Source organism: Camelina sativa, chromosome 4, assembly GCF_030686135.1.
Source record: "Camelina sativa cultivar CO46 ecotype springtype chromosome 4, ASM3068613v1".
NCBI lineage: Eukaryota > Viridiplantae > Streptophyta > Magnoliopsida > Brassicales > Brassicaceae > Camelina > Camelina sativa.
This window is the reverse complement of record NC_141883.1, coordinates 13,221,283-13,243,562: the sequence shown is the minus strand read 5'-3', so window position 1 is coordinate 13,243,562 and position 22,280 is coordinate 13,221,283. Positions and strand designations below refer to the sequence as shown.

The 22,280-nt window shown below is 34.9% G+C and overlaps 6 protein-coding genes across 11 annotated transcripts; 3 read left to right on the top strand and 3 right to left on the bottom strand.

Moving 5' to 3' along the window:
* The first annotated feature begins 1,462 nt into the window (after positions 1–1,462).
* On the top strand, positions 1,463–2,614 carry LOC147945702 (uncharacterized). The gene has a single exon (XM_087509329.1). The coding sequence runs from the start codon at positions 1,463–1,465 to the stop codon at positions 2,612–2,614; it is 1,152 nt and encodes a 383-aa protein (XP_087365455.1).
* A 1,033-nt stretch (positions 2,615–3,647) lies between these two features.
* On the top strand, positions 3,648–7,784 carry LOC104780162 (FACT complex subunit SSRP1). Its single transcript, XM_010504642.3, has 16 exons — positions 3,648–3,783; positions 4,268–4,456; positions 4,566–4,671; positions 4,801–4,937; positions 5,045–5,128; positions 5,205–5,299; positions 5,407–5,515; positions 5,650–5,736; positions 5,855–5,947; positions 6,039–6,236; positions 6,328–6,473; positions 6,566–6,716; positions 6,797–6,901; positions 6,988–7,173; positions 7,350–7,428; positions 7,533–7,784. Exons 1-16 carry the CDS (start codon positions 3,730–3,732, stop codon positions 7,658–7,660), a joined length of 1,947 nt encoding a protein of 648 aa, XP_010502944.1. The 5' UTR covers positions 3,648–3,729; the 3' UTR covers positions 7,661–7,784.
* On the bottom strand, positions 7,743–10,308 carry LOC104780161 (cytochrome P450 81D11). Of its 3 annotated transcripts, none has more exons than XM_019244583.2 (3): positions 9,568–10,308; positions 8,572–8,955; positions 7,743–8,495 (listed from the first exon to the last, which is right to left on the bottom strand). In XM_019244583.2, the coding sequence occupies exons 1-3, from the start codon at positions 9,739–9,741 to the stop codon at positions 7,878–7,880; spliced, it is 1,176 nt and encodes a 391-aa protein (XP_019100128.2). In that variant the 5' UTR covers positions 9,742–10,308; the 3' UTR covers positions 7,743–7,877. The 3 variants fall into 3 exon arrangements, with proteins under 3 accessions (XP_019100128.2, XP_019100129.2, XP_019100130.2); XM_019244584.2 differs by having other exon boundaries at positions 9,362–10,201; XM_019244585.2 differs by having other exon boundaries at positions 8,572–8,952; positions 9,596–10,134.
* A 277-nt stretch (positions 10,309–10,585) lies between these two features.
* LOC104780163 (uncharacterized) lies at positions 10,586–11,559 on the bottom strand. The gene has a single exon (XM_087510139.1). It carries the CDS (start codon positions 11,557–11,559, stop codon positions 10,804–10,806), a length of 756 nt encoding a protein of 251 aa, XP_087366265.1. The 3' UTR covers positions 10,586–10,803.
* LOC104780164 (uncharacterized) lies at positions 10,586–14,298 on the bottom strand. 4 transcript variants are annotated; one of them, XM_087510136.1, is made up of 10 exons: positions 14,142–14,298; positions 13,670–13,924; positions 13,409–13,575; positions 13,236–13,334; positions 13,083–13,151; positions 12,871–13,011; positions 12,677–12,766; positions 12,425–12,592; positions 12,230–12,327; positions 11,829–12,152 (listed from the first exon to the last, which is right to left on the bottom strand). In XM_087510136.1, the coding sequence occupies exons 1-9, from the start codon at positions 14,215–14,217 to the stop codon at positions 12,232–12,234; spliced, it is 1,161 nt and encodes a 386-aa protein (XP_087366262.1). In that variant the 5' UTR covers positions 14,218–14,298; the 3' UTR covers positions 11,829–12,152; positions 12,230–12,231. The 4 variants fall into 4 exon arrangements, with proteins under 4 accessions (XP_087366263.1, XP_087366262.1, XP_087366261.1 ...); XM_087510135.1 differs by having other exon boundaries at positions 12,856–13,011; positions 14,142–14,295; XM_087510137.1 differs by having other exon boundaries at positions 10,586–12,327; positions 12,856–13,011; positions 13,670–13,841; positions 14,142–14,239.
* A 591-nt stretch (positions 14,299–14,889) lies between these two features.
* Positions 14,890–22,002, top strand: LOC104783706 (uncharacterized). The gene is made up of 3 exons (XM_087510134.1): positions 14,890–15,251; positions 15,533–21,400; positions 21,484–22,002. Exons 1-3 carry the CDS (start codon positions 14,910–14,912, stop codon positions 21,853–21,855), a joined length of 6,582 nt encoding a protein of 2,193 aa, XP_087366260.1. The 5' UTR covers positions 14,890–14,909; the 3' UTR covers positions 21,856–22,002.
* The last annotated feature ends 278 nt before the right edge of the window (positions 22,003–22,280 follow it).

The following is a 22,280-nucleotide window of genomic DNA, read 5'->3' as shown; positions in this document are numbered from 1 at the left end:
CATTAGCCACTGTTTTGAGAGTCCTCCGTATTTACCATATTCGGAATAATGCAGAGAGGTGATACAATCGTGAATGGGCTTGTCAACAGATCTTACCATGAAATCGATGGAGTGATGTTCTTGGTAGTGACGACGGCCAGTCTTTTGTTGCTCTATTTTATACTTGGTTGCGCATCAGCATATCTTATGTCGATCCTATACTTGTCTGATGTTTGAACAGCATCAGCATCATGCATGTACAGTATTTCAAATCCTACCAAAGATATGGAGGATGGTAAGACGCTTCTAATCATTCGGCATGAAATAGTGCACACACAAGACATTCAATTCACTATTAACATGATGGATGGGAAACTTATTGTTCTTAGATTGGCTTGATGCACAAAAAACTAATGCCACAGTATAAAATCAAAACAAAAACACACCAAAAATATTCAGAGTAAATCCATATATATAAGTTATGACGTAGCTGATATATCTTTATATGTTGACTCGGATGTGGCAGCTTCCTGTAAGGAGTCAGTCATAATGTTAATAGCGTGAAAAAATCCCACAATGTTTTGTATAATATAAAAAGTAAGAAAAATTCAACCAAATTATATTGTATAGTACTTACCAATATATTACTTTTAACAAATTAATGTTACTTTTAGTAGTAACAGGCCCGGTTCACAGGGAAAACAAGTGAAGCTAAAGATTCGGACCTACAATTTTAAAAACTTTTTTCACTTAAAAATCTGTTAAACAAAAAGCTTTTTTTATTAAGTATATGTATAAAGACTTTTTTATTTCCATGTAAAATGTATTTTTTCCTTTGTAGGATATGTAAAATGCCTTAAAATATCAAGTTGTGGCTTTCCTATAACTTTTGTTATAGGTGAAAAAGGCACATTTTTAGATTTTTGCTTAGGGCACTCATAAATGTTGGGCCGGCACTAAGTAGTAACATATAAATTGATAATAATATACTACAAAATTATATTGTTAAAATTACTAAAAATAATTTGATAATAAGTATATTAAATTTCACAAATAAATTCTATTATATTAAATTTCACAAATAATAAGTATGTATGCAAAGGTCAAAATCTAGTAATCAAATAAAGCCTGCAAAGACATAATTAAGCGTTAGTGAATTTGAACAGAGAGAGAAGAATTGAGTTGCTGATGAATGTGAGATGACGATGGAGACCAATTTAGGATTTTTTTTTGTGAACTGTGTTGGTGGAAAAATCCCAACGGTTAGATTGATAAACATGTATCATCATCATTAAATGAAGAGAAGATACACTTCAAAAACAAAAAGGAAATTAAACCTCAAATATGGAAATTATAATTCTATTGAAATTATAAGTATGGAAATATGGAAATCAGATTCTATATAATAACCCTAAACCTTGTTTGTATTTTACACTAATTCTCAAAGTTTGTTATTTTTTTTTCTCTGTAAGCGATTGAGACGATGGAAGAAGTTGATGCGCTGCTCAAGATGACTGAGACACTGAATCCATGGGAACAGACAAAGTTTAGATCCTCGACTCAAGACTTTAGGTTCGGTATAATCGGAAAGACCGAATTTAATAGTCTCGTCTCTAGGCTAAAAGACAATCTTCGTGATGCAAAGATTGTTGAGAAGCCGAAAGAAAACCCAAGAACCGGTCCACGGATTAGGGTTAAACCATATGATAACCCTAAAGAAGATGTTCCAAATCATGGCTTAGGTAAGATCGATAAGGAGAGGAAGATGGAAGTCCACTCAGAAGTGAAAGAGAAGTTGAGTGACTTGTTGAAAGGCATCGAGGAGACGCTAAGTCCGAGGCAGATGAGACTTTACACTTCCTTGTGTAAAGGCTTCCAGTCCCATAGATTCGGGTATGACAAATTCGTTACGTATCTTCTACAGTTGATAGAGCAACACAAGAGTCTTTATCAACGCTTCATACGACTTGCCTACGGCGATAAAGAAAAACAAAAGGTTGGAGTTGAAGAGATCCGACATGATCAAGACAGTCTTGGTGGTGATCCAAAGATTGGCCCCCAAGAACGAGGGTGGGATGAGACCAACTTGGAGAGAAAGAATACGAAAAGAATCTTGTCTCCCAAGGATTCGAACCTCCCTCTGAAGAAAAGGAAAAGGTCTAATCCTGTTCGACGAGTGACACCTAACTATAGGCTTATCCCCGAGGAGCTGCGGTCACCGGTCTCAGACCCGGTACTGAACAACACGTGTGTTGTGAAGAGATATGATTTTGAGGGAGGTAAGGTGCTAACCGGAGTCGAAGAAGAGATGATTAAATGCGAAGATCAGATGTACGAGGCGGATATGTTGATGAGTGCTTTGAGAAGTGCAGTGGACAGTGCGGAGAGAGTTATGAGGGGAGAGATGAGAGTGGAAGATCTTGGAGTGAAGTTTTACAGATGCGTTGAAAGGTTATATAGCGGAGACATGTTTGAAATAGTGAGAGAAGATCACCATGGAGCTTTACCTGTGATCTTATTACGGTTGAATCAGAAACTGAGTGAGCTCACGGTTGCTCGAGAAAGCTGGAAACGTGGCTGGAAGAAAACTTTTAAAAGACTTTCTCCAACGCAAAAAGATTCTGTTGCACAATAATCTTAAGTGAAGTGAAGGAAAACAACAATCTGATTCAGGTTCTTTAATGTAATTTTTAAATAGATTAATTTGGTTTCGGTTTTGGTTGTGACTTTTTTTTTTGTTTGGTTTGGTTTTGGCTTGTGTTTAAGTGTGGAGTTTGTGCTAAACTTGGTGACAAAAACGACTATGTAAAATAGATTTCAGAATGCAATTTCAATCGCTGACATTTGGTTTTGGTTTAGCTAGTTGCGAACAACAGTCCTTAAATTAGGCTAAACTTGTGGTAGATTTGAAGTGATGAAGATGTTTTAGTAGTTTTAATTATGTTTAAAGCTAAATAATTTTTATATATTGTTAAATAAACATTTTAAAAATGAAATTATCTTGTTTTGACGGAAAAACGTAATTTTAATGTTTTGACGGGAAAACGAGATTTTGAGTGTTTTGACGCGAAAACGAGATTTTACGGTTTTGGCGGAAAAATAAATATTTGCGATTTTGGCAAAAAAAGTAATTTTTACGATTTTGGCGGAAAAACGAGAATCTGCAGTTTTGGTGGAAAAACATAATTTTATGAAATACCTAGATACTCAAAAAAAAAAAAACCTAGATACTAAAAAAAAAGTACATTAATGAAATAAATCCTGATTTTCAAAATAAATCACGATTGATAACTAATAATTGAATTTACCGAAAATTATAAATAAGAAAATTACAGTTAAAATATTTAATACTAAAAGTCTATAATATTCTAAAATCTTTGAAATTTATCTATTAATTTTTTTATTCAAATCTCAATGGGACCAAAAAATTTATACACGATTTGATGTCCAAATCGGTTTACCTATTTTTAAAGCTTAAAATTTTGAAACTCAAATTGAGTTAAACCGAAAATCCAGAAAAAAAAATTATATTGACTAAATTATATTTTCAACTTCTTGCCAAAACTAATATATTTTCTCTAATTAACCCCATGATTTTGTTTTTTGAAAAAGCAGTCCAACACCACCGCCTCAGAGTGTTTATATAGTTGTGTTTTTTTTTTCTTTACACAATCATATCATTTTTTTTCTTTTTCTTTACACTCTCTTTTGCTCTCTCTCTCCCTCTCCCTCGTCTCTTCATCGGAAACCATGACGGACGGCCACTCCTTCAATAACATCTCTCTCAGCGGTCGCGGCGGAACGGTACGTTCCTCTCTCTCTCTCTCCCTCTCTCTCTTACTACGCCGCTTCTTCAAAAGATCTTTCACTTCCTTTAAAGCTTTCGCCTTTTTTTTTTTTCCTCTTCCTTCGAAAAAACCCTAATTTCTTGTTCCTTTAGCCGCTTTGATTCATATCGTTCGATTCAGAAGAAACCCAATATTCTTTTTTTTTTCTAGAAGAATAAAGATTGTTGCTTTCAATTTTGTTTTCTTGTTCACAATTGTGTTTTTGAAATCCCTAGAGGGTGACATAATGATGTGCGGCGTTTGTTTTAGGGTTTTTATTGTAGAATGTGATGTGGTAATTTAGGTTTCAATTTTGGTACTTTTAGAGCCCTGGCCTTCTTTAGATTAATTTAGGGTTTTGAAATCTTACAAAATGATGTGCGGCGGTTGTTTTAGGGTTTTATTTTAATTCCTAAAATGTGATGTGCTAATATAGGGTTTTCAAATTTTGGTACTTTTAGAACCCTGGCCTTCTTAAGATTAACTCTGGAGGTATTCAATGGAAGAAGCAAGGTGGTGGGAAAGCTGTGGAAGTTGACAAATCTGATATTGTAGGTGTTAGTTGGATGAAAGTTCCAAAGACTAATAATCAGTTGGGGGTCAAAACCAAAGATGGGTTATACTATAAGTTCATTGGGTTTCGGGATCAGGTTTTGTGCCTTTATATCTTCTTGCCCTCTGTTTTCGAGTTATTCGATTTTTTTTTTTGTCTCTGTCTTTGCTTGTTTTTTCATACTTTTATTATGTTTCGTGATATAGGATGTTGCAAGTCTGACCAGCTTTTTCCAAAGTAGTTATGGGACAACACCTGAAGATAAACAGTTATCTGTTAGTGGTCGAAATTGGGGAGAGGTTCATTTGAATGGTCAGTTCTTTATCTCCTTATGGTCTGCTTTTTTCCTCCTATATTGACTGTTTTAAGTTGTAGAAGGCTTTCAAGTTAATGGAAGCTTCCATCGTCTATTTGTTATTTAAAGTAAATTCCTTTGTGCAGGGAATACACTTACCTTTTCGGTTGGTGCAAAGCAAGCTTTTGAAGTATCCTTAGCTGATGTTTCGCAGACTCAGCTTCAAGGTAAAAATGATGTCATATTGGAGTTCCACGTTGATGATACTGCTGGTGCCAATGAGGTACTCATTTCTACTGCAACCTGGTATCTTTAGAAGTGTAATCTCTTGGCTAATATACATATACGGTAGCTGATTTCCTGATTATACCTTATTATGCGCATTTGCAGAAAGACTCACTGATGGAGATAGGTTTTCATATTCCTAATTCCAACACCCAGTTTGTTGGTGATGAAAACCGTCCGCCTGCTCAAGTAAGTTGGAGAACCCTTTTTAGTTACATGCATGCTTATCATATATTTTCCTTTGGTTGACAAGAGCATGTCTCAGGTTTTTAATGACGAAATCAAGTTAATGGCTGATGTTACTGCTGGAGCTGAGGAGGCGGTTGTCACCTTCGAGAGTATTGCAATCCTCACACCCAGGTAAAGATTTCTTCTTCACCTTCCCTTGAGTATTAGAGTATGATCAATTTATCACTTGTATGGCTGTATCCTCTCATGACCATATGATTCTCTTTTTTCTTATGCAGGGGTCGGTACAGTGTGGAACTTCACCTTTCTTTCTTACGTTTGCTAGGACAAGCTAATGACTTTAAAATCCAATACAGTAGTGTTGTCCGCTTGTTCTTGCTTCCTAAGGTAATTCTTTTTAAGCATATCTCAGGTCGCTTACTTATGTTATCAGTCATCAGATTAGGGGGAATTTCATCTAATGATCACTGAATCTTGTTCTATTTAATTGAATTTGTATTACCTGTTTAATGCCTGAGCAGTCAAATCAACCACACACATTTGTTGTTATCTCTCTAGACCCACCAATCCGGAAAGGTCAGACAATGTACCCCCACATTGTGATGCAGGTAAGCATTACTTATATTTTCCCTTCCCTTTCAATTTTCTTTTGATAACTGTCTTTTTTTCTTTTGCAAAATCTCTTTTATGCTCTGGTTTTACATTTGTTTCTACCACCTTTTCTAGTTTGAGACTGACGCCGTTGTAGAAAGTGAACTGTCAATTAGTAATGATCTTATGAATACAAAGTTCAAGGACAAGCTGGAGCGATCTTATAAGGTCTTTCTCTGGTCTGCGCTTATGTTATCATTCCTTTATTCAAAAAAGTCTACATATACCGACTGGTAAGGATTCGGCTATGAATTTTCAGGGTCTCATTCATGAAGTATTCACCACCGTATTGCGTTGGCTGTCTGGTGCAAAGATCACTAAACCAGGGAAGTTCCGCAGTGCCCAAGATGGGTTTGCAGTGAAATCATCTCTGAAGGCAGAAGATGGGGTTCTTTATCCACTTGAGAAGGGCTTTTTCTTTTTACCTAAACCTCCAACGCTTATACTTCATGATGAGGTATTTTGTAGTTATTAAGGATTGAAAAATTTTTGTAGGCTCTGAGATAGAGTTGGGTTATTTAACCGTTTTTTTTTTTTTTTTTTTTAAGATTGACTATGTGGAGTTTGAAAGGCATGCTGCTGGTGGTTCTAACATGCATTACTTCGATCTTCTCATAAAACTGAAAACTGATCATGAACATCTGTTCCGAAACATTCAAAGGAACGAGTATCACAATCTCTATTCCTTCATAAGGTTAGCACGGTTTATTTCACTATCACTGTCTAAAGTTACTGAGAGTGCATTTAAATTTTGTGGTGGATAAACGTTATCTTTTCTTGCTGCAGCTCCAAAGGTTTGAAGATTATGAACCTTGGAGGTGCCGGAAGCGCAGACGGAGGTGTTGCTGCTGTTCTTGGGGATAATGATGATGATGATGCTGTTGACCCCCATCTTGAGCGTATCAGAAACCAAGCTGCTGATGAGAGCGATGAGGAGGCAAGTACTTTATGTCTGACTGAGTTACTTGATGTTCTGATGATCACATTTTTGACAATTAATACTTTTAATTTATGAAGGACGAAGACTTTGTTGTGGGTGAGGATGACGACGGTGGTTCACCAACTGATGATTCTGGTGAGGACGACTCTGATGCTAGTGAAGGCGGCGGAGGAGAGAAAGAGGTAAAATGTTTTTACAGACTTCTTTCGAACTCCTTCAGCATCAGACTGTCTGTTTCACATAACTTACTGCCATTGACTTGTTTCAGAAATCTATCAAAAAGGAACTCAAGAGAGAAGCTTCATCATCTTCGAAAGGATTGCCTCCTAAGAAGAAAATGTTAGTCACAGATGAAGGCAGTAGTAAGAAGAAGAAGCAGAAAAAGAAGAAAGATCCCAACGCACCAAAAAGAGCAATGTCTGGTTTCATGTTCTTCTCTCAAATGGAAAGAGATGTGAGTTCTTCTCTCCTTTGTTGTACTTTTATTAGCTCTATGATCTACACGAAGTTGCGGAATGGAGCATCCTCAGTCTTTTTGCATACGTGAGAGCTACAATTTACAGATCCTGTTATTGACCGACAAACTTAGCTTTCCTGATTATGTCATTTTCCATTTGTCAAATTGAACAGAACATAAAGAAGGAACACCCGGGGATAGCATTTGGAGAGGTGGGAAAGGTGCTTGGAGATAAGTGGCGTCAAATGTCTGGTAAAACCTCAAAATTTTGGCAAAGAAACTACATTTATTGATTTTAGCATGTGGAATGTGATTTATTCCCTAATCCGTATGTATGTTTGATGTATAAACTATAGCTGAGGAAAAAGAGCCGTATGAAGCCAAAGCACAAGTTGACAAGCAGCGTTACAAGGATGAGATTAGTGATTACAAGAACCCTCAACCGATGAACGTGGACTCAGGAAACGAGTCCGACAGTTCCTAAACTTTGATACCCCAAGATTCTCTAGTAGTAGTAGTATCATCTTTTCAAATGTAGCGATTTTACGATAAAATAACGACATGACTTATAAAAACTTATCTTTTATGATCGCTTATTCATTCGTACACAAGAACATCCCTTTATTTAGAAGATACATAAGAGTTATTGGATCTTGATGAATTAAATCAACAATGTAGATCGACCTTCTATCTAACAAAGATCACATGGAAGCATCTAACATCTTCTGGACAATGGGACGAGCTCTACACATGGCTTGCAACGACTTAGCTTTACGCATTGTAGTTCCTTTTTCACTCTCTCTCATGTCTAAATGTTCTTCTCCGACTCTCTCCCATTCAAAACTTTGGATCAACGATCCAAGAGCCAAGGTCACGAGCCGTTGAGCTAGCCCTGATCCAGGACAAGCTCGTCGTCCGATCCCAAAGGCCATCAACTTTTTATCCTCCCCTTTTTTCTCAAACCTCTCTGGCTTAAACTTTCCCGGCTCTTCCCACAACTTAGGATCTCTATGAATGGCCCATGCATTCACCAATATGATTGTACCACGTGGGACATCATATCCGTCAAGCACGCAATCTTCTGATGCCAAGTGGGGAAGAAGCATTGGAGCCACCGGATATAGTCGTAAAGTCTCTGACACAATGTTCTGAAGATAAGGAAGTTTCACTATGTCTTGTTCCTCTATTAAACTGTCTAAACCGATTTGGTTGTCGATTTCTGTTTTTGCCTTTTGTAAAACATCTGGATGGTTCAACAAATTCGACATCGCCCATTCTAACGTTCCAGCAGATGTGTCAGTCCCGGCAAGTATCATAACCTAATCAAAATTAAAATAAGTTAAAACTATAACAATAATAAAACCTTAAACCAATGTTGACCTCTCTTTTACTTACAAGTATGATTCCTTTGATGATCACATCCGTGTAGTAATCGGGCTGAGTTTCTTGTAGAGAAAGCAAATGATCGATCATCGTGTTACCCTTTACTTTGTCTGCACGTTTCTCGTTCACAAGACTTTGCAAGAACTCGTCAACACGACCCGCTAACTTCTTAATCCGTTTCTCATAATTTGTTACCCAACGAAGGATCGGGAAATAGTCAGCTGCGTTCCCTGCGCCGCCACTAACAACCACCTCCGCTATCAACTGTCTCACGTGTTTTGCCTCATTGTCGTCCTCTGTGCCATCGCCGTAGTATCGCTTTCCGGCCACCATCCTTATGATGTTGTTGATAGTTAAGCTCATAAACATTGGTCTCATCTCCACTGTCACAAACTCCTGAAATTACAGTTATTACACCAAAAATGGTTAAATCTAAAAGTTTTTTATTGGCATCTAAAATCTTTTGTATTCGGTTCTTGTAACGAGTGATGTTGAAATCAACTCATTTGCTATATAGAACATATTCTATGAAAGAATAAAAAACCCGAGACCATAAATTAATTTTTGTAAACAAATATTATTTTAAACTTTTTAAAGGTGTTACAATCGAAGCCGTAATATAGATGTAAATTATATTTTGCAAATATATAGTATTAACTTTTTTTTAATACGATGTAATAATCGAGACAGTGATTAAATATGTTAAACCTCGCAGATACTTTATAGAAAAATGTGTTTTTAAAAAATTGTGTAAGAATCGAGACATTAATTAAGTACTAGTCTAATGATAAATCGTACGTACGTGGTTAGACCATCTCCAACGGTTTTCTCTATTTTTTCATCTATATAACTCAGTCCAATGGTCTTTTATTCTCACCTCTAAAATAGAGATTTCTCTATTTATACAGGAACCTTTATTGAAAAAAATAGGATTCCTCTATAAATAGAGAAAAAGTAGCAATCTCTATTTTAGAGGTGAGAATAGAGGACCATTGGAGTAAAACTCACCTCTATTATAGAGGCAAAAATAAAGGACCATTCCAGATGCCTTAGAGTTTTTCGATAGACATAATATGAGCCCTCGGATCTCATCTTTACGGATAGATATGAAGTTATTAAGCCTAAGAGACGAGAAGATCTCAATGGTGCCAATACGTCGTAGATTCCTCCAACTATCACCATACGCCTCTCCAACCATAGTGGTTGAGTTGTATCCGATGTGTTTCTGCACGATAAACTGCGGCCGGTTGGCGAATACAACGTCGTTCTTGGTGAAACATTCCTCGGCTACGGAGTGAGAAGAAACAACGTAAACGAGACGTGTACCGAGGCGGAGGGAGAAGATCTTGGCGTTGTTTAAAGATTCGGACAGAGATAGGAACCTGCGGTGTAGTGGTAGCTTTAGAAGGTGGACATGTCCGATGATCGGATATGGCCGTGTTGGACTCGGCGGTAGGTTAAGTTTGCGCCGCCGTGTTCCGAACAAGAACTTGAGAGAGAGGAAGAAGAAAAAGAAGAGAGAGAGGATTAGGTATATAGTTTCCATTATTGAGTTGTTAATTTAATATGGAACATGTGATGTTAAAGCTGGTTTTATAGTGACGGTTTGAAGCGTGAAAAACTATAATACTAAGTCATAAGTGAGTGTGAGATTGGTTGGTCGTGTTACGTTTATGTTATAGTGATAATTATCGTTTTGGAAGAAGAAGAAAAAGAAGAGGATAATAAAAGAGTTGTAGTGATGTCACTGCCTACGAGAAATGAAACTGAATAATTAAGCTTCATGAGATCATAAGATCTTCATGTGACACGTGCTATGTTATCCATCATGTGATGTACTTAACGTCATTGCATATGTCATTGATCTATCAGTTTGGTTTCTATTAAGGTCATACACGGACCCATTGAACCAAACTTTGAGGGGAAGAGTTACAACATTATAGATGTGATGGTGTTCGGAGTGAATTCTCTTTTACTATAGAGATTTCCATATAGTTAAACAATTTTCAACGAGAGTAATTAGTAATTAAGAAAACATGCGATATTTATATTAATGAGTTACAAATACAGTATAGAGTTTTTTTATAATGGATAACAAAATATAGATTAATATCGCATGGCGCTTCCCTCCTTCGTAATGATAAAATAAAAAATAAAAATAAGAGATGAACTCATGGCTCCTTCATCTGTTGTTTAAAAACATTGTGCCTTTTGCTCAGTCTAAGTGTTTCTCGTGAGGGTTGCTCAATTGCCTTTCGCTGTGAGGAAGGATTTGCCTTTAGCATGACGGTCAGCTCCGAATTCAAATCCAGTTCCAGCTCGGCCCTGAGCGCCGGCTGCGATAGATATATCAATATATGAGCCAGATTTTTTCCTAGACATTCCGGTGAATAGGCCTGGCATAGAGGGGAGATCGATGTTGTTCCCAACAGGGAACTTCTTGGTGCACTGAGTGATCACCTTCACGTAAACCCTTATGGCACTCTTCAACCTACTCAGATGGCTATCTATCTCAGCTCTTTCACTCTGGCTTATCTTAGCCTTAGCATTGAACTTATACTCCCCCGAGATGGCAGCAATCCTCCACACAAGGCGAATATACCTTTGAGCCATCACTGCATAATTCCTGCTCAACTTAGCCCCAAGTTCAACAACACCAACTTGTGCTTGTGCCGCACCCAACGCCCTAGTCAATACATTGAATATGGCATGACTCTTTTCAAACACCTCATCTTTAGCGCCAGTATAATTGAAGCTCCCAAGAAACTCGGTGTAGCCCTTGCACGTGTCGAACAAAACCTTGAATTGAACTTTGTCCGGTGCGGATTGAGCCTGCTCCTCGACGAATTTAGAGATCTCATTGTAGGAGAAAGACTGGAGTTTGGACAAAGTGGATGGACACAAGATCTGTTTTGTTTTCTTGTGGGTTGGTGGGTTAGCGAAGACAGACCCGATGGCTAGAACTAAGGCTAAAGAGAACAACAGAGAGATCCTTGCCATGGTTGTATTGATGGGCAAGGTTAAAAAAAAAAAAAAAAAAAAACTAGAAAAGAAAAATGAAGGAAGTGCGCGAGTTTGGATGGAGGGCTTTGAAAGGTATATATACGTTTTCACACAGCCTAATAATAGTTACAAACAAAGGGTTACAAGAACAGACAAAACCAACACAATGCAGAGAGAGATTCATGGCTGTTCACTTAAATTTTTCTTTCTGGTTAAAGCTATTTTGTTGAATAATAACAACATGTGGAGAGACAAATCATTACCGGTTATATAAATAGATTATAAACGTTTATATTAATGAAAATGTAAAGAGTATCCTACTTCGTTATATTATGTCATTATATAACGAAAATGTAAAGAGTATCCTACCAAAATAAGCGAGACCTATACATAAAAGAAGAATTGAATAGAGACAAAAACATTTTATTTGAATGTCTCAATGTTACCCGCAAAAGTGTTTGATCAATTCTCGACGATGAATTCCTGAATCTCTATACCGGTATGGCGTGCACCGCCCTGTAACCTGATCAAAACTTGATCCCCAAGTTTCAGCGAGGTCACGGGAACAGCAGTTTTTCTAGATGAGTTTACTGCAAGAAAAAGATAGATAACCATCATACACCCTTTGATGTAAACTAGTAGCTAATTGCAATGAGGATGATGAGACTCTTAAGATAAAGAATCTTGGTGAGGAGTGACTAATGCAACTGTTTCCGCGTTCTGTAAGATGATGCTAAAAACAGTTTCCTCCTCCTTTACGTTAAGCTGCAAGAGATGAAGCAGCTAACCTTAAATCGAATCTAACACCAAGAAACTTAATCAACAATTTATAAGAGTTTAGTAAAGAATGTGATTTATGAACCTTAGCTTCCACTAGAATAAGTGGACGCTTCTCGATTTTGACTCGTCCAACGACCGCTGTCCGCTGTTTCCCTTTCTGATCAACAACAATTACCTCTCTTCCCGTTCTTAACTCTGAAAGGTAACAAGTCTTTCCACCTGGAACAGAGACATAAGCATGCACCGGCCCCTGTATATATTGAGATGTTTAGTAAATGATGATATCTATAAGAAGAACTGATTTAGCAAAAGTGAAAAAAAGAAATAAACTCACCGCATTAACTCTTAATGGTCTGCTCTCAATGTAATTAGACTCCAAGCATTCTGAATGAACCAAGAAGAGTCCTCTCGCAAAAGAACCAACCTTGTAAAAAAGAATACAGATTCATATTTTAGTGCTTGGAAGACTAAGTAAAAGAATTTGATAATCCATGTTGAAGTAAGAGTATATACAGGTAAACAACATACAAGAAGACCTTCACCGGGTCTCATGAGGCTGCAAAGATCAACACAGACTCGGTCTCCCATACCAACCATTTGAACCCGAGTTATAGTAGCTTCCTTCAAACTTAATATATCACTTTCCTCATTTCTCTTGTCAAAATATTCCTAATACATTTTTTCAAAGCATCAGTTATAACAACAAGAAAGGAGCTATATACTTATGATGTAGTAGATACCTTTAAATCAAGAACAGCTTTAACATCCTCAGACTTAAGAATGATCCCGCCAAGACCGTGCTCTAAAGCCTAGAGCCAAGCGTAACACAAGAGTAAAACTCTATTGAATGAAAGTGAAAACGTTGAATTCAACATCAGTAAACTAAAACCAACCTCGAGAAATAGAGTCGCCTCTGAAGAAGTATTTGAAATGGCAAACACTGTTTTCACACTTCCTTGAAGAGCCGCCACTAGATTCTCCGCCGGGATCGACTGCCAAAATGAAACTTCCATTGTTACTAACCAGGTCATTCATATGAGTTCAATCAAAGCCAAGAAAGTTATACCTTCCAGTCTAAGAAATCAAGAACAATATTCTCTGTCTCCTCAGTTTCGATCTTGAGCTTCTGTAGCTCCTCAGGTGTTGATACCTCAAAGACCGAAGCTACAATGCTTCCACTACCATCAGTAACTCCCTTATCTTCAATGAACAATGTATCCATCAACGCAACCGCTGCAAAACCCGTTGAGCATTACTTCAAAACTCATGAAACAAAGCTATAAAACCAAATATGCATTTAGGAAAAAACATAGTTCTGCATTGTTACATGACCAATCATCGGATAGTTTTCGATTGTCTGATGAGAATATAAACGTGTTCCATCCTCGCTCCACCGCAACTGTCATCACTTCTTTGCACTCGGTCCATATCCAAACCTTCTTTGCTCGGCCAAGATTCATAGGCACAGTAGTGGAAGCAGACGTTTTCACAGCAAATCTCTGAGAAAACGTTCTTTTACTAATCAGTTTATGATTCTTCTGATGAGAGCTCCACAATAGTAATCTATCAAGTTCTGATTTTTCTGCATTCTCAACATAGCTCAAGTAAGAAACAAAACACAATGAAGAAACTTGACAAGAACTCACTAAAAATTACTCAATTTTATGCGATTATCTACAAAACCCAGATGAAATTAAAACTCAAATCAAGATTTCAAAAGGCAAACACATGAACTCCAATGTTAATGGTGAATTGGGCAAAATAGTTTACACAACACAGCAAAGAGAAAAAAGACTAACCTTTTCTTAGAGAGAAACAATGGAACTGGTTTGAGGGTTGTATATAAGAAACAGAGGAGACCAAAGACAAAGCCATAACCTTTTGGATCTTTTGTTTCTTCTCTTTCAGACAATGTGTTGGACAATGTGTTGGATCATTTCGGGTTGGCCCAAAAACCGGTCGGGTCTACGGTTTACCTAAAAAAAAACTAAAATAGAGAGAAAAGTAATAGTGTCAATGAATAGTGTTTTCTTTTGAGATTCTTTTGTCTAATGTTATTTTTTTTCCCGAATTTATTTATATAATTAGGGTCAAGTGATTTTTTAGATGAATTTCTTATTTACCAAAGATATATAAACCACAAATTTGAAATTCTGAATTTTAACCTAAATCGTTCGTATCAAAATAAACATATATATGTTACAGCATGTTAGGGGAAAATATTCGACTTATTACAATAAAATGATGAACAACATCATCCTCATTTAAACCACATCATTGCATTTTTATTATTATTCTTATTCTTATTATTATTATTTTTCACATCTGTCATTATAAGTTTTACAAATTATTTTTTATTCTCAAGTTCTCCAAATCCACATGATTGTTCAGAAAATTAAAAACCACTAATAAGTTTGGTTTGCTATTTTTATTCAAAGATGAGTCCATCAAAGTCTCTAAGTCATTGATTTCATAAATCCAAACTTAGTGCTGTCACATCTTCTTTTCCAGTTTATATATATAATAGATCAAGAAGGAAACTTTCCATAATCATATCATCGTCAACCATGAGAAAAGTTTTGTTGTTGTTTCTTTGTGTTATTGTTGTAACAAATTCAAGTCTCAATGTAGTTTTAGCACACGAGATGGTCGTCACTCCTCCAAACACGATCAAAGATATAGAGCCATACATCTCGAATAGAGCTCTTGGGTTTGTATTGAAATTGGAAAACAATTGTCCTATAAGAGAACAACTAAGATCATTCTTTGAGAAGTTAAAGGATCTCTTGAAGTTGGAATCGTCTGTTACGCCACTGATCGAGAACAATGAATCTGATACATTCAAGTTTGATCTAAAATCAAAATCCGAAAATCTCTTGCAAACGATGTTTATGCTTGGGAGAGGACTGGTAAGTTATCGTGAACTAAAATACTCATCCTTTAGAATAACTCAAATAGATGATTTTTTTGATTGATTTTCTGTTTTTATAAGCTTTTTTCTTTTGCTAAAATAATATTATATTTTCAAATCTATGAAAATCTATTCTAACGTAAACAAAAACAAATTATGCATTTTAAACAATTAAAGTTCTAGTCTCATCATATGTTCTTAGACAATGAAGCTAGTGACAAAGTTATGGCTTGAGAACATATGGAACTAATCAATATTTTTCTTTTGTGAATATTCTAGTTGAGTTCAAGTGTAAGAAAGGAGATATTTGAAGTGATGAAATCCCTCACTGAATTACATGCTGCAATTGGTAGAGTTATTATAGAGAAACATATAAAAGGTGACGATGATTCAATGTCTCTTTCGGTGGAACAAAAGAATGCGGTAGAAAACTCGATAACTGAATGGGAACAAACGATTACCCGAATCGTGAAGATTGTTGTAGAAGTTAAATCAAAAGGTTCAACTGAGGCTGCGGTGCATGAAAGCAATACTTCTGAACACAAAAATGTTTCAATGGATAGTAACATGGTGGATACCAATGGAGAAGATTCAGAATCCACTCAAGAAAAAGCATATGGCATTAAAAGAAGTTATGGAGGCGATGTATCAATGGAGACTCAAGAAGGAAATAAGGGAGAAGATGTTAAAGAAGGTAATTTTGTTTCTAAGAATGACGAAACAAAAGTCATTAAAGATGAAAATGCAAACTCTAATATTGAGAAGGAAATAGAGGGACAAGGTGAAAATTTGGGTGACTCGACCAATGATAAGAATTTGGAAACTAAAGAAGATGTCAAGTCTGAGGTACAAGCTAAAAATGATGGAAGTTCCGTGACAGAAAATTTGGAAGAAGCTCAAAAAAACAACAGAGGTTCAACAATGGATATGAATTTGGAGAACAAAGGAAGTGGGGATGAGGCTAAAGATAATAAAATGGTAAATGCTACAACAAATGATGAAGATCAAAAGATTGAAGAGACTCAAGAAAACAATGGAGAATTAGAGAAGGATAAGAACTTGGAAAACAACGTAGGCAATAAAATTCTAAAGGGAAATGGATCAACAAAGAAGAACACAACTAATGAAATTTCTATTGAAGAAAAGCGAGAAGAGACTCAAAAAAGTCATGAAATTTCTATGAAAGAAAAGCAAGAAGAGACTCAAAGAAGTCATGAAATTTATATGAACAAAGAAACAATCAAAGATAAAAATAAAAATTTGAACAAAGAGAAGGGAACAAATTTTCAAGGAGAAAGTATTGAAGACTTAACAAAGGGTACAATTTCGAATGACAAAAAAAATGTTACATCAGAGGTAAATTCTAATGGTACAAATGAGAGCTATCAAGAGGATCAAGGAAATGCTGGAGTTTCAACAAAAGATAAGAACCTAGGAGCTGATGGGGAGAAAAAATATGATAAATCAGTAGAGGTTATGAAAAACGAAGACTATACAAAAAAACAAAGGGAAGAGAATCAAGGAAACAATGAAGGATCAATGAAAAATGAGAACTTAGAAAACAAAGAAGATAAGAAAGAATCAAAGGACGATCAACCAATAGAGACAAAGACAAATAATGAAACATCTAAGGAAGAAAAAGATGAACATAGGCAAGGAGGTCATGATATTTCCATGAATGGTAAGATAATGGAGAATAAAAGTGGAAATGCATATTCTAACAAGGAGAAGGAAGTACATGTTGGAGACTCAACTAATGGCAACAATATAGAGAGTAAAGATGACGCTAAGTTGGAGGCTGAGTTAAACAAAAATAATGGAGGTTCTAGGAAGGAGAAGGGAGAAGAGGGACAAGGGACAAACGAAGGTTCACTGAATAATAAGAACTTGGAGACCCAAGTAAGTCAAACTGATTTAAAGGATGATAAGTCGGTTGCGGATAAAGAAAATTTGAGAAGTTCTATGAAAGAAAATCAAGAAGAAGCTCAAAGAAATGAGAGAGATAAGAAAGAAGCTAGCGATGATAAGTCAGCAGAAATTAAGGGAAAGAATAAGGAGTCTAGTAAAAATAAGTCAATAAAGACTAATGAAAATAAGAAAAATAATAGAGAAGATTTTGTTCACGGAAAAAAAAAAGAGTCCAAGACGTTAGAAACTGGAGAAAAGAAAGAATTTAAAGACGTAAAATTAGTAAAAGCTAAGGAAACTAAAGAAATTTCCATGAAAGAAAACCGAGAAAAGAGTCAAGGAAGTAGTAGTGGCGGCCTTAGTAAAGAAGATAACAAAGAAGAAAAGAAAGAGTCAAAGAACTATCAAACAGGCAAAAAAAAGGCAAATAAAGAAAAACAAGAAAGTGCTCAAGAAAATACTAGAGTGCATACAAAGATAGATAATGAAAAAGATAGTAAAAATTTAAAGGATGATAAATCAGTGGAGACAAAAGCAAATAAAGAAAATTTCGTGAAGAAAAAGCAAGAGCAAGCTCAAAGAAATGACATAGGTTCAACAAAAGTAAAGGATTTCAGTTCTGAAGATGCAAGGTTAAAAAAGAATACAAAAGAAGATAAAGGTTCTAGTAATGACATAGATATAGATGTTAAAAATAGAAGCGGAGAGTCAACAAAACACAAGAAAGAAAAAAAGAAAGACATAAAGAAAGAAGAGAAAAAAGATACAACAACTGATGTAAAGTCAAAGGATAAAAGAAAAGATAATCATGAGCATGAAAAGTCTAGAAAGAGTATTTTGAAGAAACAAAAAGAAGATAAAAAGGAAAAGAAAGAGTCTGGAGATAATATATTAAAGAATAAAGAGAAGAAAGGATATGAAGATAATAAATTGAAGATAAAAGACGAAAGTAAAACAGAGAATACTAATTCGAAAGATTACAAGAAAAAAGAGGAAAATAAAAAAGAGAAGCAAGATTTTGAAAGCAATATATTGAAGAAACAAAACGAAGATATTAAAGAGAAGAGAGAGTTTGGTGATGTTAAATCAAAGAATAAAGAGAAGAAAGAATGGGACAAAAAAGAGAAGAAGGAACACATGAACAATAGATCAAAGATAAAAGAGGAGAATAAACAGAAGAAAACAAATTCAAAAGATTACAAGTCAAAGAGAAAAGAAGAAGATAAAAACAAGAAGATAAATTTTGAACATAAGAACAAAGAGAAGAAAGACTCCAAAGACCATAAATCTAAGGAAAAGAAAGAAGAAAAACAAGAGAAGAAAGAATTCAAAGATCGTAAAGCTAATAAAAATGAAGTCGAAAAGAAAGAGAAGAAAGAATCAGAAAACCATAAATCAAAGAAAAAGGAGAAAGAGAACAACAAATATGAAAATACCTTAAAAGAGAAACATGAAGCAAATAAAAAGGAAAAGAATGAATATGAAGAGAAGAAATCAATGATAAAAGAGAAGAAAGAGTTTAAGGATCACAATATGAAGAAAAACGAAGAAAAGAAAATAGTAACGAAAGAGCATGAAGAAAAAAAATCAAAGAAAAAACTAGAAGATAAGAGAGAGAAGAAGAAGTCTCAAGACGGTAAATCATTGAAGAATGAAGATATTAAAAAAAAGAAGAAAGAAAATAAAAATATAGAAGATAAAAGCGTAATGACAGATGTTAAAAATAGTGAATCAAAGAAAAAAGAAAAGAAAAATTCCATACACAACCAACAGAAGAAAAAAGAACAAGATAAGAAAGAGTCTAACAACAAAATTACGAAGAAAAATGAGGAAGATAGAAAGAAGAAAACAATATTTGAAGCAAAAAATAAGAAACGAGAAGAAAATGAAGAGAAGAAGGAAGAGTCTCAAGACAATAAATCAAAACACAGTAAAAAACACATTGGAAACTCAAAGCAAGGAGGATTTCAGTCAAATACAGAATACTCGATGAAAGAAAAGGAAGACAAGAAAGAATCTAAGAATTTCGAGTCAAGAGAAACAGAAAAACAAAAGAAAAATCATGGGCAAGAAAAGAAAGTTGGGATTCAAGTTAGTAACAAAGATTCTGAAAAGAATAAAAAGAAGACGAAAGAAGATAACAAAGTATCTAAACATGGTAAATCAGAAAAATATGAGAAAGAAATGGAAGCAACAACTCAAAGAGATAATAAGAAAGCTAAGAAAGAAATGCAAGCGGATGATCAAGTAAAGGGTGAAGAATCTTTGGAATATAAGAAAGGAAAGAGTAAAGAAGATAATGAAGACAAAGTCGGTAAAGAAAAAAATGAACATTTTAAAAAGAAATCTGGAAAGATGATCGAAGATAAGGAGACATTAGATAAAAAGATAGAAGATACAAAATCAAAGAAAAAGCAAGAAGATAGTAAAGCTTCCTCGATGAAAAAACATGAAGGGGTTCAAGAAGCCAATAAGGAATCAAATATCAGTGAGAAGAAATTGCAAAATGAGTCTAGTGATGATGCGTCTAAAGAAAATGATGAAGCCTTAATGAAGCAAAAAAAAATTGATGAGGGTGACACAAATATTAAAAAATCAAAGGGAAAAACTAAAGAAACTAACAGAGATTTAGTAAATGGTACGAGTATAGAGGTTAGAGGAGAAAACAAAGAGTCCAGAGATGGTAAAAGAATTGAATCTTATCAAAGTAAAAACAATTCCATAGAAGAAGTTTCCAATGATGGTAAGAAAGTTGAAATCAAAGGAGGTAAAGAAAGTTCTTTAAAAGAAGGCTCCAAAGACAGCATTAGAGGTAAGGAAGAAAATTCCAAAGCTGATAAGAAGAATGAACATAACAAAGCTAAAAGAGATTTTAATGAAAGAGGTTCTAAAGATGGTAATACAACTGAAATCAATGAAGGTAAAGAAGATTCCATGAATAAAGATTCTAAAAATGGAATGTTAGTTGAGACAAGTGGAGGCAAAAATCACAGAGAAGAAGGTTCTGTAGATGATAAGACAACGAACATCAATGGAAACAAAAAAGATTTGAAAGATGGTAACATAGTTGAAATAAGTATAGGTACAAATTCCACATACGAAAGTTCTAAAGGTGGTAGTACAGTGAAAACCAATGGAGGTAAAGATGTTTCAATGGAAAAAACTTTTAAAGCTAATCATATAGATGATAAAGGTCAAGAAGACTATAAGACAAATGAAACTAATGGAGGTAAAGAAGTAAATATGGAAGAAGGTTCTAAAGATGATAAAAAAGTTAAAGCAAATGGAGGTAAAGAAGATTCAATGGAGGAAAAATCTAAAGATAGAGGTACAAATTCGATGAAAAATACATCTGAAGATAGTAATATAGTTGATACCAGTGGAGATAAAAAAGATTTCATAAAAGAAAATTCTGAAGACGCTAAGAGAGCTGAAACCAATGGAGGTAAAAATGTTTCAGTAGAAGAAAATTCTAAAGATGGTAATATAAATGAAGTGCATAAAGGTCAAGAAGACTCTACAAATAAAGGTTTCAAAGAAGGTAAGTCAGATGAAATTAATGGAGGTAAAGAAGTAACTATGGAAGAAGGTTCTAATGATGATAAAACAACTGGAATAATTGGAGGTAAAGACAATTCAATGGAGGAAAAATCTAAGGATAGTGCGACAGAAAATTTAAATGGAGCTACAAATTTGACGGCAGATGGTAAGATAGTTGAAGCCAATGGAGTGAGAGAAGATTCTAAAAATGGTAACATAAATGAAACAAGCGTTACATCAAAGGAATCTAAAGGAGATAAAGTAGATATGAGTGGAGATTCTATGAAAAACAAGACAATTGAAGCTCAAGAAAGTAGTAATGGAGATTCAGTGAATGGCGTAGAAGAGGAGAATAAAGAAAATAATGATGGAGGAAGCAATACTAACTTTATGAATAATCAAACAATAGAACATGGCGTAAATTCCACAACAAAACAAGATCTAAGGACAGATATTGAGACCAATACTTCTAAAGAGGTTACAAATTTCATATCAAACCTTGAGAAGAAATCTCCAGGTACCCAAGAGTACCAAAGTTTCTTTCAGAAACTTAAAGATTACATGAAATACTTGTGTCCAGTCTCTTCAACATTAAAAGCAAAAGACTCGAGCTATTACATGTCTGAAATGGTAAATATGGCCACAAAACTCTCAGATGCTATGGCTGTCTTGCAAGCCAAGAAAAGTGGGTCAGGACAGGTGAGTTAATTAAATACAATACTCATAAAAAATTATAGAAATTACAAAGTGAAAAATGAAACTTTAATTTATTTATTAAACAGATGAAAACAACACTACAAGGATATCAAGAAGAAGTGATGAAGACTCTAAACATCTTACAATCAGTTATGACCAAAGCCATATCTGAAAAACAAACTACGAGCGGTGGTTTGTTCACGCTCACACTATCACAACAAGAAGCAATCAAGGAGATATTGTTGAAATGGGAACAAGTTATGTCTCAATTTGTGAAAGTTGCAACAGAAAGTGAGAAACAATTTTCAATCGAGATTTCAACCGGAAATGGCTATCACATGAAGAAGAGTTCTAACTCTAGTTCGAGCTCAAGTTCGATTTCGAGTTCAACTTCAAGTTCAAATTTGGACTTCCAGGTCAACGGTGAAACTTTAAAGGGACTGGATATGGATGGTTAGATAGTACATATATAAATAATAAACTCTAAAATAATATTATTTATGATTAATTAAAAAATATTTTTAACTGTAAATTAAATCCAAAACGTTTTGAGGTTTAGACTTTTATAAAAGAATGTAAATGTGGATGCAAATCATACATTTTTCTTTGGCCCGTCCCGTAGCTAACATTGGTAAAGCAAAAGCTTTAGACAGCAACTAATATAATGGAACTTACAAGATCATTTTTGAAAAGTTTTTGTGGTGCAGTGGTCAACACTTTCATTTATTTCCAAAATTTTCCGAGTTTGAACTTGGCAAATACGTGTTTGATATAACTTCTTTTTATGTTTAATGGTGAGTAAAACTATTTTTGTTTTAGGCATCCAATAAAATTGGGCCGACCTTGATTCTTGTCATGTATGTGTAAAAACAAAAAGTCTCAT

Excerpts from the sequence above, each read along its gene's own strand:
- LOC104780161 (XM_019244585.2), bottom strand. The coding sequence starts at position 10,105 with ATGGAAACTATATACCTAATCCTCTCTCTCTTCTTTTTCTTCTTCCTC. Across the intron at positions 8,953-9,595 it reads ACTCTAAGGCATCTGGAATG|TTTGTGACAGTGGAGATGAG; the intron begins GTCCTTTATTTT and ends TAATTTCAGGAG. Across the intron at positions 8,496-8,571 it reads TCATCAAAGGAATCATACTT|GTTATGATACTTGCCGGGAC; the intron begins GTAAGTAAAAGA and ends AATTTTGATTAG.
- LOC104780162 (XM_010504642.3), top strand. The coding sequence starts at position 3,730 with ATGACGGACGGCCACTCCTTCAATAACATCTCTCTCAGCGGTCGCGGC. Across the intron at positions 6,237-6,327 it reads CGCTTATACTTCATGATGAG|ATTGACTATGTGGAGTTTGA; the intron begins GTATTTTGTAGT and ends TTTTTTTTTAAG. Across the intron at positions 6,717-6,796 it reads CTGATGAGAGCGATGAGGAG|GACGAAGACTTTGTTGTGGG; the intron begins GCAAGTACTTTA and ends TAATTTATGAAG.
- LOC104780164 (XM_087510135.1), bottom strand. The coding sequence starts at position 14,217 with ATGGCTTTGTCTTTGGTCTCCTCTGTTTCTTATATACAACCCTCAAAC. Across the intron at positions 13,335-13,408 it reads TTGATTTCTTAGACTGGAAG|TCGATCCCGGCGGAGAATCT; the intron begins GTATAACTTTCT and ends TCATTTTGGCAG. Across the intron at positions 12,328-12,424 it reads TTATTCTAGTGGAAGCTAAG|CTTAACGTAAAGGAGGAGGA; the intron begins GTTCATAAATCA and ends CATCTCTTGCAG.
- LOC104780163 (XM_087510139.1), bottom strand. The coding sequence starts at position 11,559 with ATGGCAAGGATCTCTCTGTTGTTCTCTTTAGCCTTAGTTCTAGCCATC.
- LOC147945702 (XM_087509329.1), top strand. The coding sequence starts at position 1,463 with ATGGAAGAAGTTGATGCGCTGCTCAAGATGACTGAGACACTGAATCCA.
- LOC104783706 (XM_087510134.1), top strand. The coding sequence starts at position 14,910 with ATGAGAAAAGTTTTGTTGTTGTTTCTTTGTGTTATTGTTGTAACAAAT. Across the intron at positions 15,252-15,532 it reads TTATGCTTGGGAGAGGACTG|TTGAGTTCAAGTGTAAGAAA; the intron begins GTAAGTTATCGT and ends TGAATATTCTAG. Across the intron at positions 21,401-21,483 it reads AGAAAAGTGGGTCAGGACAG|ATGAAAACAACACTACAAGG; the intron begins GTGAGTTAATTA and ends TTTATTAAACAG.